We start from the raw sequence: 15275 nt of genomic DNA, 5'->3' as shown, positions 1-15275 counted from the left end.
AAAAAAAAAGGGAAAAAAAACTTGCTTTCCCAAACAAACAAAAAAAACACAGAAATTAGGTGATCAAGGGCTCACACCCACAACAATTTGTCTTTGGTAATGGCCGGCCTCCTCTCACAAACCCACGCAGAGTTTGTCGAAATTCAAAGATACAGAGAATAGAGAATAGTAGAAAGAGAGGCGGCCAGAGTGAAAGATTGCACGGAAATATTATAAAGAAAGCGTGACTAGAGTAAGAGTCAGTGAGACTGTAAGAAGAAAAACCTAAGAGCTTCTGCGAAGAAGGAGAGGAGAAGAGAAGTGAGAAGACGAAAAAGTCTCTGCCTAGCAAAGCAAAAAGAGAAGAGAAAGAAGAGGCAAATCAGACATTTCACAGAGACATTTCACAGAGGGGCAGAACCGACAGTTGACTGTTTAAAAAACAGTAAACTTCCACCTATAGCAAGATTGTATAATAGCAATAGTACCAAAGATATTGTAACAGATAACATCAAACTTTCTATATGAAGACCCATTGATTGAATCAGATTGCTATTGGGTATCGTACATTGCTGCCTTAGCAAACAAACAAAAGGGAAAGTATCCTCTTTCTGAGTTCTTCAACTGGGCGTTAAGCAATTAGTGTACGGTCTCTGTGATGTAAATTTCCACCATTCATGAGAGACTTTTCATCTCTCTTTTCATTTTCGTGGTTGTTTGGAAAGTGAGAATTTTCACTGTATGCTGCTAAAAAGCTGTTCACATGCATAATACTGAACTTGATAAATAGTAGGATAAGAATATTTTTAATTAATACTATAATTAATATGTGAATTATAAATTTAATATTTAAATGTAAAAAAACTCTGTAATTTTATTTGTTATATTAAATTTGTCATATGTTATATTTTATGACAAATTTCTAATTAAGTATAATATATATTAAATTTAACATTTAATTATTATTAATTAAAATATTTACTTTTTCATATAATTATTGTAACTTTTATATTTTTAAATTATATTAAAAATAAAAATTTATTTTTATAACTTTCAAAAGTTAATGATATAAAAAAAATAGATTTAACATCTCAAATAATATATTATATATTGAAGCACAAATATAATACCATACTTTTCGATGTCAAATATATAATTAATATTAATATTTACATTAAAGATGATTTAATTATTTAATACCGGAGATTGTAATTGTAATATTTAATAAAAGTTGAAAAGCCAAACATTTTTAAGTTAAAAAATAAAAAAGAAAGATACAAAATTGTAAATTGCATGCATGTGGATGTGTGTGACAAGTCTATGCTTCCGGTGAACACCCTCATAACGAGCGCGCATGCAAGACGCACTTTGCACTTATACATGGTCACAAGAGTCAAGTAGAGAATGATAGGAGACTTGTCCTTTTTAGTTACTAGTTTAGTCACGTGCATGATTTTGTAAGTTTAATCACGCCTTAAAATATGCGATTTCTTTAAAAATCAAGTTTATTAATTAGAGCAAAAAAAAGTATTTAAAAAATCACATCAAAAAAGAATTAAAGTTATTTATGAGTTTTTTATAAATAAAAAAACATAAAATCATTTTGATACCTTTTGATATAGTAAAACATTTCGTTAGTACCATGTATTTTTAATAATATTAAAGCGAGACTTTTACCTTTAAATAAACATTTTTTTAGTATCTTGAGATCAATTTTTTGAACATATAAGGCCTGTTTGTTTGCGTTTTCATTTCCGTTTTTCAAAGTAAAAAATTGAAAACGGGTGTTAAAAACGTGTTTGGTGCAAGTTTTTTTAAAAACAAAAACAAAAATGTTTTTGTCTTTTTGTGGAAATCAGAAAACGAAAAAAACCCGTTTTCCCATTTTCGTTTTCTTCCTTTTCTCTTCCGTTTTCTGCTTCAGCCATTCTTCAGCCCAGATTCTTCAAGCTTCTTGCCAGCTGAGCTCCTCTGTTCTTCTCGCCGGATTCGTTTTCTCCGGTTTCGTTCTCGCCTGAGATTTCTCCGTTCAGACTCCTCCGGTTTCCTCCGTTCTTCCCGTTCTCGTCTCGGCCTCTTCTCACCAAGGTATGGCTCTTCTCACCGATGAACCCGTTTTCTGATTTGGTTTCCTTCCCGCTGGAGTTGGTTAAGTTTTTTTTAGTTGATTTTTGAGTTTTTTTAGCTGATTTGGTTGTTTTTTTTTTAGGTTTTTTTTATAATGATTTTGAACATGATATACTCAACGAAATCGGTTGATTTCCATTTGATTTAGTTAGTATTTTGTCTAATTTTTTGATTATCTGAGTTGCTAAATTTTTTTCCCTTTTTTTCCTGGGAGCCTCCCATTGGGGCTGCATCAGCCCCTAATAGGGGGCTGATTATCAGCCCCTAATGGGGGCTGATAATCAGCCCCAACGGGGGCTGATAAGCAGCCCCAATGGGGGCTAAATCAGCCCCTGGGAGGCCTCCATTGGGGCTGAATCAGCCCCTGGGGGCCTCCTATTGGGGCTGACCAGGGAGGCCCCAATGGGGGCTGATTTCAGCCCTGATGGGGGCTAATTATCAGCCCCCATCAGCCCTATTGGGGGCTGCTTATTGGGGGCTGAAAATCAGCCCCCATTGGGGCTGATGGGGGCTGATAATCAGCCTCAGCCCCCAATGAGGCTGATGGAGGCTGATTTTCAGCCCCCATCAACCCCATTAGGGGCTGATTATCAACCCCAATGGGGGCTGAAAATTAGCCCCCATCAGCCCTATTGGGGGATGATTATCAGCCCCAGCCCCCAATGGGGCTGATAGAGGCTGATTTTCAGCCCCCATCAACCCCATTGGGGGCTGATTATCAACCCCAATGGGGGCTGAAAATTAGCCCCCATCAGCCCTATTGGGGGCTGATTATCAGCCCCAGCCCCCAATGGAGCTGATGGGGGCTGATTTTCAGCCCCTATCAACCCTATTGGGGGCTGATTATCAGCCCTGATGGGGGCTGATTTTCAGCCCTAATGGGGGCTGATTTTCAGCCCTAATGGGGGCTAATTTCAACCCTGATGGGGGCTGATAAATCAGCCTCCATCAACCCCAATGAGGGCTGAAAATCAACCCCCATCAATCCCATTGGGGGCTGATTATTAGCCCTGATGAGGGCTGAATCAGCCCCAGGGGGCCTCCCATTGGGGCTAACCTGGGAGGCCCTAATGGGGGCTGATAATCAGCCCCTATGAGCCCCAATGGGGTCTGATTTCAGCCCTGATGGGGGCTGATAAATCAACCCCCATTAGTCCCGTTGGGGGCTGATTATCAGCCCCCATCAGACCCTGCGTGTGTGTGTGTCTATGTGTGTGTATATACTTTACAAATTGACATTTATTTTAATTGTTAAAAGTGTTATTTTAGATGTGTGATCCTCTATTTAGACAATATGTGGTCGATTTACCCGTAGAAGATATTGAGGGAGAACAAGAAGGGCAACAGGAACAACAACATGGTATGGATGCACAAGAAGCAGAAACATCTGAAATGGGTAGTCGGCAACAATGTAATTACATGGTTAATTAAAGAGATCGTCTAGCTAATCAAATGTGGGATTCGTATAGGCGATAATAATTTAAGCTAATATTGTAATTTTTATATTTTATTAATTATTAGTATTTTTATTTGTGATTCAATTATTATTTATTTAATATATTAAATACATGTTTTCAAAAATGAAACCACCAAACGCAGTTTCAGTTTTTTTTAAAACTGAAATCAATCTCTAAATAAAACTACTAAACGCATTTTCAGAAATAATTCAAAAATGAAAATGAAAACGTTTTCATTTCCATTTTCGTACAGAAAACAAAAACGTTTTGGAATCAATTCCAAACGCACCCAATGATTTTCAACACAAGAAAGAGCAACTTATCTTTGATATTGCCAAATAAACGTACGTCAGAATGTAGCAAATGGTTATCAAGTTCAAATGCGCTCGATGAAATGGTAAAGAATAAAAGAGTGTTGATCAACATTAGTTAGATAGCAAGTCAAGATTCGAAACTAGAGCGCGCCTCTTCTAGGAGTCTCTCAGTAAGAGCCTTTGGGAGTCCCATCACGCTGTCAGTTGTCCCTACCTGCATAAAAACAACAAGGTAGCAGTACCACATTATATAAGCCTCGTTCATTTAACCGATTTGAGTTTTTAATTTTAAGTTTTTACAGTTAAAAGCTCTCAAAAAATATCACATCTAACTTTTTTTCTACAGTTAAAAGCTCTCAGAAAATGTCACATCTCAGCTCAAATTGAAAACTCGAATCCGCGAAGCGAACGGAGCCATAGTAGATAATGAATGTGCATGTAAAATATCCAGTTCATTTGACAGTTTTAAGTAGATGCAATGTCACCACACCCTGGGTCAGGATGCTCGTCATTGCCTCCACTCTCAACTAATAAGGCTACTAATGAAGGATATAATTTATAGAATGTTAGGATCCGTTAATGACTAGTAGAGCTAGTATGAATTAATATAAATAAAGGGCTTAGTAGCTCATTAGGGGAGGCTATGATTTTAAGAGTTTTGAGAGGCTGAGATTAGGGAGAGTGGGTGGTCTCTCGAATACTATTTAAGTTTAGAGTTCTCTGGAGTCATCGAATACTCCAGTCTATCCTAAGCTTTCTTTACGTTTTTTTCTTAGTTTCGTTGTTAAATTCTATGAGCTAGTGTTGATGATGATCAATAACACCATTCTGATTGCCTTCTATTCTTGTTCTTCTATGTAAAAATTGAGCTGTGAAAACCAAGTTCCTAACATTTTAGTATCAGAGCAATTGATTCTCGAAAAAAAAAAGAAAAAAAAAAGAAAGAAAAGAGTAAATGGAATCAATGAGAGAAAATGGAATCGATGCTTCAAAGTGTGAAGCGGATCATTCGATTGTTAGAGGAGCCGGACCACAAAGCATGGGTGGCTGAAAGTGGGAAAATGCCGGTGAAGGATACGTGGTCGCAACCAGAAGAACAGGGCCGATGAACAATGACGAACGCATTGCGATCTGGTTAACTGAGTCGCAATCAGATCTAAGCACTAAACATCGGGTTCCGCGATCTAATTGGAATTACAAAGCAAGGGTTTCGAACTGCGAAACCATGATGGAGTTGGAGCATCAACGTCGACGAACGACGCCAAATGGGGCGCAACCAGATCCAAAATCGCGCGAGGTCGAAGATAGGGAAAATCTTGGCAATCTAGAGCTAGATCGTCTAGATCTAAAGTGAATGGTAGCAGATTCACGACAGAATTGAGCGTCGCCAAGGCTGCGCTTCACGATTTCGGTATATCCGAGGCTGATTCCAGTCGGATTTGGAGGGTGTCTCGCGGTTCCAATGCCGTTTTAACTCATTCAGATGCCGTTTTAACTCATTTGGGTGCCGTTTTGGCTGATTCTGAGGAGTTTATGGTAATGTCTTGGAATTTAGTCGTGTTCGGGGAAGATTATGCAGCAAATTGGACTGGGTCTCGTGATTCCGTCATGGTTGGGGCAGATTTTGGCCGGGTTAGGACTAGGTCACTTGATTTCAGCGAGATTCGGGTGGATTCTGACGAAGGCAAGACCAGATCTTCCAATTATGGTGTGTGCAGGGCCAATTTCAGCGTTGTGGCGACTGGACGTCGCACTTCCAGCAAGATTGGGGTTAAGTTTGACGCCATTGGAGCTGGGTCTCAAAATCCCAGCGAAATTTGGGCCGGGTCCTCAAAATGTGAAAATTCACGAAGTGATTTTGGGGTTGATCCTTGGGTTTTTCAATCTGATATGGGCAAGGTGAATAGAGTTTCGCCATCTTGTTGGTTAGGAGATCCTAGGGTATTGAACAGGAGAGGGGGAAGGTAGCGTGACACGCTGTGGGAGAACAGATCGGATTGGTGTTTTCAACGAATGGAGATACCGCTATTCACTGGAGAAAATGCTAATGAGCGGGTCTTTAGAGCTGAACGTTATTTTCTATTGTATAGATTGACAGAAAGAGAGAAAAAAATGGGCTGCAAAAGAGGCCATGGAGGGTGATGCTTTGGTTTGGAATCAATGGCAACATGGTTGTCGGTTGTTCCGCGGTTGGGATGAATTGAAAGCTCATTTACTACAGCGTTTCCAATCAACGCAAGAAGAAACCGTCTATGGGAGTTTCGTGGCGAAAGAGCGAGCGGATACCAAGGCTGATTTCGGACGACAAATCGAGGTACTTGCTACACCTTGGAAAGAGATATCAAATGCAGTTTTGAGAGAGATATTGTTGTGGTTTAGCTTGTTTGTGAAAAGTCCCACATTGTTTTTGTACGAAGGGGCTTGGATTTTTGGCTTTTATAAATAAGCTCTTCCCCCTCCTTTGTTTAGTATCCAAAACTCCTCTCTTCTTACTCAACTTTAAGGAGGTCCTTTAACAAGGATATCCTCGTAGTGGGTCATAAGTACCCTAAAGTTGTCATTGCTCCTTGAGATTAGTGAAGTGATCTACTACGGTGGTGTCCCAAGGACGTAGGCAATTTGCTGAACGTCGCTAAATCTTGGTGTGTTTTTTATTTTTATTCTTGCTTTAGTAATTTTGCATTCTGGTATTTTTTTTGTAATTGTTAGTATTCAGTAGCTATCTGTCGGGTTATTGTACCATTCTTAGGGTACTATTCATAGTTGTTTTTGAGTGGAAAATACCTGATTTTCCCAACAAGTGGTATCAGAACCAACGGTTCATCCTAGGCTTTGTCGTATTGTTTGCTACTGAATACTTTTGTTTGGTGTCATAATGACGACGGAAGTACCAACTTCAACGAAAGTTGAAGCATCAACCCCCTCACCCATTTTGACAAGAAGCATAATGTCAAATGCAAGATTTGCAGTTGAGATATTTGACGGTACCGGTCATTTCGGCATGTGGCAAGGCGAGGTGCTAGACGCTTTCTTTCAACAAGGTCTAGACATTGCCATCGAAGAAAAAAAACCAGAAGATGTTCAAGAAAAGGATTGGAAGACTACTAACCGCCTAGCGTGTCAGACAATTCGTTCGTGACTGTCCAGAGAACAGAAGTATGCGTTCAAGAACAAGACTTCTGCAAATAAGTTGTGGAAGGCGTTGGTAGACAAATTTATGAAAAAGAACAGTCAAAATAAGCTCCTGATGAAGAAAAGATTATTCCGCTTTGATTATCGACCAGGTACCAGTATGAATGACCACATTACTGCTTTCAATCAATTAGTAGCGGATTTGTTAAACTTAGACGAAACTTTCAAAGATGAAGATTTGGCTTTAATGTTATTGTCATCTCTTCCTGACGAGTTTGAATGTTTAGAAACTCACTTCATGGCAAATAAGAAGTATCTCTTGCTGTAGTTTGTGCTGCTTTATATAGTTATGAATTAAGAAGAAAGAATAAAAAAGAAAGCAAGAACTTAGCAGCAGAAGAAGCATTGGTAGTTAGAGGCCGTCCGCAAAGCCAGAAGCAGGGAAAGCAAGGAAGAAGAGGGAGATCTCATTCAAAGGCCAGACTTGAAAAAGACGAGTGTGCTTTCTGTCGAGAGAAAGGACATTGGAAGAAAGACTGTCCGAAGCTAAAAAAGAAAGGAAAAGCTGCTCAAGATGCATGTGTAGCTGAGTACGATAGTGATAATGTAGAGCTCTCATTGGTGGTTTCACCTTCAACATCCTGTTCAGACGAATGGATATTGAATTCGGATTGTACCTATCATATGTGTCCTGTTCATGAGTGGTTCTTCAATTTCGAAGAGCTAAATGGAGGAGTTATTTACATGGGAAACGACAAAGCCTGTAAAACAACTAGATAAGCTCAATCTAACTAAAGAACCAAGATGGAGGAACCAGAGTTCTGACAGATGTTCGATATGTGCCGGATTTGAAGAAGAATCTAATCTCTTTGGGAGCCTTGGAATCCAAAGGCTCAATTGTGACAATGCACGATGGAATTCTAAAGGTAACCTCAAGTGCACTGGTGGTGATGAAAGGTATTAGAAGAAATAACTTGTATCACTACCAAGGTAATACAGTTATTGGAGCTGCAGCAACGGCAACTTCCGGCAATGACAGAGAGTCAGAAGTAACCAGGTTGTGGCATATGCAGTTGGGACATGCTGGGGAAAAATCCTTGCAGACTCTGGTCAAGCAAGGATTGTTGAAAAGTGCAAAATCTTGCAAATTAGATTTTTGCGAGCATCGTGTTCTGGGAAAGCAAAAGAGAGTGAAGTTTGGCACTGCTATCCATAATACAAAAGGTATTATGGACTATATTCACTCAGATGTATGGGAGGGACCTTCCAAGACGACGTCTCTGGGAGGAAAGCGCTACTTCGTCACATTTGTTGACGACTTTTCCAAAAGAGTTTAGGTGTATACAATGAAGACCAAAGATGACGTGCTTGGAGTTTTCCTTAAATGGAAAACTATGCTCGAGAAATGATCAAAGTTCTCAGAACAGACAACGGAGGAGAATATACAAGTAATCTATTCCTTGATGTTTGCCAAAAGTATGGCACAGTTCGACACTTAACGGTCAGAAAAACACCACAGCAGAACGGGGTGTCAGAGTGCATGAATCAAACATTGGTGGAGAAATTTCGTTGCATGCTGTCTAATGCTAGGTTAGGTAGACAATTTTGGGCTGAAGCTATGACATATGCACAACACCTTGTTAATCGTTTACCATCGTCCGCAATTGGTGGTAAAACACCTTTAGAGGTATGGTCTGGAAAACCTGCTACAGATTATGATTTCTTGCATGTATTTGGTTCCACTGCATACTATCATGTTAAGGAATCGAAGTTAGATCCGAGGACAAAGAAGGCACTCTTTATGGGAATAACCTCAGGAATAAAGGGATATCGATTATTGTGGAAATTTGAGCGGAAAAAATTGAAGGAATTGTATATTACATGACAATTACAACCGGTTTATATACAGGAGCCCTAGCCTATAGAAACGGCAATCACATCTCATAATATGTGGGATATCACACTAAAAAAGGAAACTAACCAAATCAACCTAATTCTAGGGAAACTAACTATTATATTCAAACTTTCCTAATTTAGTCTATACACGTGTAAAACACATTCTTCCACAATTATGGTGTCCAGAAACGAAGAAAGTAGTCTTTAGCAGAGATGTTACCTTTGATGAATCTGCCATGTTAAAGGTAACAAGTGAAGCTGTTCAAACTGATGGTACTCCGCAACAGGTGGAGGGTACTCCACAGAAGGTAGAGTTTGAAGGGACGATGACTAGCCCAGATAGGCAAGCAGAAGCTGACACTCTAGTAGTGGCAGAGGAGGAGTCAATTGAGGAAGAAGTTCCGACTCAAGAACCTTTACAGCAACAATCAATTGCAGTTCAAAGGCCAAGACGAGAGATTCGCAAACCTGAGCGATTCATTAACATGGTGGCCTATGCACTTCCAATTGTAGACGATGATGTACCATCCACTTATCGAGAAGTAGTACGAAGTACAGAAAGTGAAAAGTGGAGGAAAGCCATGGATGAAGAGATGCAGTCTCTTCATAAGAACAAGACCTTGAAGCTGGCGCAACTACCAAAGGGTAAGAAGACAATTGGTTGCAAATGAGTATTTGTAAAGAAAGAAGGATTTCCTAACAAGAATGATGTTCGCTACAAGGCAAGGTTGGTGGCTAAGGGCTACGTTCAAAAGGAGAGAATCGACTATAATGAGGTATTTTCTCCAATTATGAAGCATTCCTCCATTAGAATTTTGTTGGCCTTGGTAACTCAGTTGAATTTGGAGCTAGCTCAACTAGATGTGAAGACCGCGTTCTTACACGGTGATTTAGAAGAGAATCTACATGACCCAGCCAGAAGGATTTACAGTTGCTGGAAAAGAAAATTGGGTTTGCAAGCTGAACAAATCACTGTACAGATTGAAGCAATCTCCGAGGCAATGGTACAAGCGATTTAACAAGTTTATGATGAGGCAAAAGTACACCAGAAGCAAATACGATCATTGTGTGTATTTGCGCAAGCTACAAGATGGTTCTTTCATTTACTTACTCTTATAAGTTGATGATATGCTGATTGCATCAAAGAGCCAAGCAGAGATAGAAAAATTAAAGGCTCAGTTAAATCAAGAGTTCGAGATGAAGGATCTAGGTGAAGCCAAGAAGATTCTCGGGATGGAGATAAGCAGAGACAGATCGAGAGGCAAGCTTTGTTTGACTCAGAAACAATATCTGAAGAAGGTACTACAACGTTATGGAATGAATGAGAATTCAAAACCCGTAAGTACCCCACTTGCCCCTCATTTGAAACTAAGTTCGCAATTATCTCTGAAGAATGTTGAAGAGCGAGAATATATGGCGAAAGTTCCGTACGCTAATGCGGCGGGTAGCTTAATCTATGCAACGGTGTGTACGAGACCTGACATTTCACAAGCAGTTGTAGTGAGCAGGTACATGCATAATCCAGGCAAAGGTCATTGGCAAGCTGTGAAATGGATTCTACGGTATATACAAAATATTGTAGATGTTGGTTTAGTATTCGATCGGGATGATACACTTGGTCAATATGTAGTTGGATATTGTGATTCCGACTATGCTGGTGATTTGGATAAGCGGCGATCTACTACTGGCTATTTGTTTACTCTAGCTAAGGCGCTAGTAAGTTGAAAGTCTACCTTGCAGTCGACGGTTGCTTTGTCTACAACAGAGGCAGAGTATATGGCGATTACAGAGGCTGTTAAGGAAGCAATTTGACTTCAAGGGTTGCTTGAAGACATCACAGTACATTGTGACAGTCGGAGCGCTATTCACTTAGCAAAGAATCAAGTTTTTCATGCAAGGACGAAGCACATTGACGTTCGCTATCACTTTGTGCGCGAAATTCTTGAAGGTGAGATACTCCTTCAGAAGATTGGGACTACAGAAAATCCTGCAGATATGATGACCAAGGTTGTAACAACGGTCAAGTTCAAACATTGTTTGGACTTGATTAACATTCTGCACATTTGAGTTGGCGCCAAAAGGCGCATTTGGTGGCACTACCCAGGACAACTTCTTTTGCTTAAGGATTTAGGAAATTGAGTGGGACTGACAAACGCGCTAAGGTGGAGATTTGTTGTGTTTTAGCTTGTTTGTGGGAAGTCCCACATTGTTTTTGTATTAAGGGGGCTTGGACTTTTGGCTTTTATAAATAAGCTCTTCCCCCTCCTTTGTTTAGTATCCAAAAATCCTCTCTTCTTACTCAACTTTAAGGAGTTCCTTTAACAAGGATATCCTAGTAGTAGGTCATAAGTACCCCAAAGTTGTAATTGTTCCTTGAGATTAGTGAAGTGGTCTACTATGGTGGTGTCCCAAGGACGTAGGCAATTTGCCGAACCTCGCTAAATCCTGGTGTGTTCTTTCTTTTTATTCTTGCTTTAGTAATTTTGCATTCTGGTATTTTTCTGTAATTGTTAGTATTCAGTGGCTATCTGTCGGGTTTGTAGGCTGCGTATTGTACTGTTCTTAGGGTACTATTCATAGTTGTTTTTGAGTGGAAAATACCTGATTTCCCCAACAGATATCACTACCAAGTTGAAAGTCAATAAAGAGCATGAAATAGGAATTTCAAGTGGGCTGCTTTTGGCTCACACTAAAGCTATTTCAGATCAGCAAATTGATGCTCAAGGAGAGTTTCCTTCAAAGAATCTCATCAGGAAGGTGGACCAAGGCGTTGCAAATGAAGATGACTTTCAAACCAATGCCAAGAATGAGGGGCTTCAAGGTGTGTGGAACAAAATCTCAATGACATCAAACTTTTCTAAGGATATTGCCATAGAGAATGTGTTTGATGCACCAGTGAAAGAAGTTAAAGAAGGTGGAGGCCATTCTAGTATTGTAAAAGGTCTTATTGGTTCGGATTTTAGCAATTGTGGGGGTGTTGACAAAGGAATGGAGAAAGTACACTTGCATATTCCCTCCATTGTTGGTGTTTTGAAGAACAGTGAGGCAAAACTCTTTGATACGGTGGAGTATAAACTGCAGCAAGATAAAGCTGGTGAGAGGAGGGTGACTAGTATACATGATTTGATTGGGATAACCAGCAAGCTCTTGCATTCTTATGTGGATAAGTTTTTGGATGAGCTTCTTGGATTAGTTGATTTCACTATGGTTCACAATTCAGGTTCCAAACAGAAGTGTGAACTTGGCAAAACAAGGAAGTTATCAAGAAGATTTGAAGCAAGTTCTGTTTGTTTCATGGAGCTCACAAAGATCTTTGTTCTTTCCCATGTTGATGTACTATTGCAGTTTTATTTTCTGGTTTTCACCTTGAGGACAAGGTGAATGTTTAGGCGGGGGGTAATGTTAAGATCCGTTAATGACTTGAGAACTTGTTTGGTTAGTGGGCTAGTAGAGTTGGTAAAAATTAGTATCAATAAAGGGCTTAGTAGCTCACTAGGGGAGGCTGTGATTTTGAGAGTTTTGGGAGACTGAGATTAGGGAGAGCGGTGGTCTCTCGAATACTATCAAAGTTAGGAGTTCTCCAGAGTCCTCGAATATTCCAGTCTATCCTAAGCTTTCTTTGCATTTTTTCTTAGTTTGGTTGTAAATTCTATGAGCTAGTGTTGGTGATGATCAACAAAACCACTTTGATTGCCTTATATTCTTATTCTTCTGTGTGAAAATTGAGTTGTGAGAACCAGGATCCTAGCATAGAACCATCACGGCATAGATAGAGAGTAACAAACTGACCACTTGCTTTACTAACGGCAGAATTAGAGGATGCTCGATTATCAATCCCCCGGCAACATTAAGCACAGTGCCCTCCTCAATCTGACATAAACAAAAAGTGGAAAAAAAAGATTTTATAGTTTTTGCCCTATCAGAATAATCAAGAGAAAAATTGCATAGAGAGAGCTTCTTTACCAGACTTTCAATGACTCCATCAGGTATTTCATGGAAATAGATCTGCAAGGGATTAGAATATGGATATTCTTTAGTTTAGCACTATAAAAATATGGTCAATGAAGGCTACAACTTTCTGTCCAACAATAACTACTTTTGGAAGTGAAGTATTAATTAGCACCAAAAATGGTTGGAGACGTAAAATTTTACAAGAAGATAGGAAGATAAGATAAAGGTGGAACGCAGATAGCAGTTTCCCCAACTGTTGCAATAATCTCAGTGATAAAATATCAATGGGGAAGTTGCATATGTGGAAAATGGAAATGTAGCACTCACTTTAGAGGAACTTGTATGCTGTAAAATAGCATTCGCTTAAGTCAAAACAAGAACATTATTACGGACACTTATTACCTCTTTCCTGTGGATTATAGAACTTTTTAACAACGGCAGGAATAATCATAGATAAGAAGACTCTAACTATCATCTACTCGAATTCAAATTTAGAAATAAGGATGAGGAAAATAATTAATAAAAATTGCAAAAATTTGATTAAAAAGAACAGAAGCAAGCAATACCTCCACGCAGTCCCAATCTCCTTTTCTGAATCCAGTTTTAAGGTTTGTAACAAGCACAGATCCCACTGTTGCAGCATGCCCCCCTGAGTAATCTGCATTGGATGTTGCAAAACTAATGTTAGAATAAGCGATAGACAGCACTGAACTTGTAGTAAATTGAAACAGAAGCAAACCTTTCATGAATTTCCGTGCTTCTTCCTTGCTGGAAGGTTTTTCCCTGACTACACCTTCATAGACCACCACCTCCAGATCATTTTACATTACACGTAAGAAATTGCACAATATGACTCACAGAAAAACAATTGAACATGTAATACAGGCAATATGATCATCAACAAAAGGCCACTTATGTTGGAGGATTCGTGCAACATAATGGCTATGGTACCAACTTTATTATAAGACAGTGAGACAACTGGTATAAAAAAATATTATTGTGTGGCAACGCTGAATAATAAACAGTTCACAAAACAGATACTCGCGTAAAGGATTAATATGGGGGTACCAACTTTATTATAAGACAGTGAGACAACTGATCAGCTCCCAGAAAACAATTACAACATGTGAACCAATAATGTCAAGGAGATTACTTTACATGTTACAATTTTTACTCATTTTAAAATGATGTTAGGAGCAAAAAATTCAGTAACGGGGAGCACTTAGGTGGAAACACAAACTATGGCTGACATGTAATCAGTACAGAATGCCATGACTGAACTACTTTCATTCATGTATATTACTAAATACATAACTAAGAACAGAAAACACAAGGATAAGTATTGCAAACCGGTGCTTTGTAGTTTTTTAAAGTTACCCCTGAGTAGGAAAGCAAACATGTCAAATAATGCAGTTTTGAAGTTTTCTTCACAAGGTAAACGAACGCAATATATTACTAACTGTGAGACCAAATATCTTGAGAGCTTTGGTTTATACTTGATCTGATGTAATTAATAAAGTTGGCTCAGCATCCTTTATGTAGTCACCAATGGGGAACCTCTGAAGGATGGCTTCTGCCTGAGAACAAGTTTCCATCAGGTAAGTATGCAGTCACAGTTCCAGTACAACCAGAAACTAGTAGTACTTGTTAATAGATTAATTACCAGCGTATCAAATATTAATATGAAGCAAGGGTTCTGATCAACAGTCGGTATATCCAACATGGAGCTCATGAAAGACCAGATCAACAGAACAACGCCAAAAAAAAAAACAAAAACAAAAACAAAAACCAAAACAAAAGAAAAACACTGACATACACAAACATAAATTTCTCAATTCTCACTTAATTGTCCAAAAGTATATTAAATTTTCCAAAGACAAAAATTTAAAAATTAAAAACTCCCTATTTTGTCAAAAATAAATTGCATCCTCCTTTCATAAGTGGCCCTAGGTGATACCATATTTTGATTCCCATGTTGCTAAACAGAGAATCATCTTTTGCACATGTAAAAACATGAATAAAAGATGCATGTCCGAAGTAGCAAATAAAAGGCATACTGCCCCAGAGGGTTTGGATGGAGTGGCTGTGGGCTCCTCCTTAGACTCTCACTAAGGGAGAGATCCACGTTCAAGCCCTGGGATCCCCCAATCTCAAAGAGTGCTTACTGATCAAAAAAATAAAATAAAATAAAATAAAATAAAAGGCATACTGTATCCGCTGCAACTAATATTGTGGGTTCATCATCCTTCTTTTGACTATCCAAAGTTCGTATTTTTGATAAGATGGCGTCAGCCTGACATATTAACACGCAATCAACTGAAAAAACGTTCACTTTCTACCAACAAAAACTGAAAAAACTTGAACACTTGAACTCAAGCCTGCTCGGTGTACAATACACCAAAAAGCAGCCAAGGCAAAG

The 15275-nt window shown here is 39.0% G+C and overlaps 1 protein-coding gene across 4 annotated transcripts in view; it reads right to left on the bottom strand.

Annotated features, from left to right (window-relative positions):
- Positions 1-3915: 3915 nt before the first annotated feature.
- The window catches only part of LOC21384594 (maf-like protein DDB_G0281937), a 12098-nt gene continuing 738 nt past the window's right edge, over positions 3916-15275 (bottom strand). For 2 of the 4 annotated variants that reach the window (XM_024166422.1, XM_024166425.1), the window contains 7 exons: positions 15066-15149; positions 14353-14433; positions 13596-13665; positions 13423-13514; positions 12869-12910; positions 12695-12775; positions 3916-4091 (listed from right to left, as the gene is read on the bottom strand). In XM_024166422.1, the coding sequence (XP_024022190.1) occupies positions 4005-4091; positions 12695-12775; positions 12869-12910; positions 13423-13514; positions 13596-13665; positions 14353-14433; positions 15066-15149 (537 nt within the window). In that variant the 3' untranslated portion in view covers positions 3916-4004. The remainder of the gene's footprint in view (positions 4092-12694; positions 12776-12868; positions 12911-13422; positions 13515-13595; positions 13666-14352; positions 14434-15065; positions 15150-15275) is intronic. The other 2 variants (XM_024166423.1, XM_024166424.1) reach the window with 2 other exon arrangements.

Source organism: Morus notabilis, unplaced genomic scaffold (genome assembly GCF_000414095.1).
Source record: "Morus notabilis unplaced genomic scaffold, ASM41409v2 Scaffold6228, whole genome shotgun sequence".
Classification (NCBI taxonomy): Eukaryota; Viridiplantae; Streptophyta; class Magnoliopsida; order Rosales; family Moraceae; genus Morus; species Morus notabilis.
Note: the sequence above shows the minus strand (reverse complement) of the source record. Positions and strands in the feature narration are given on the sequence as shown.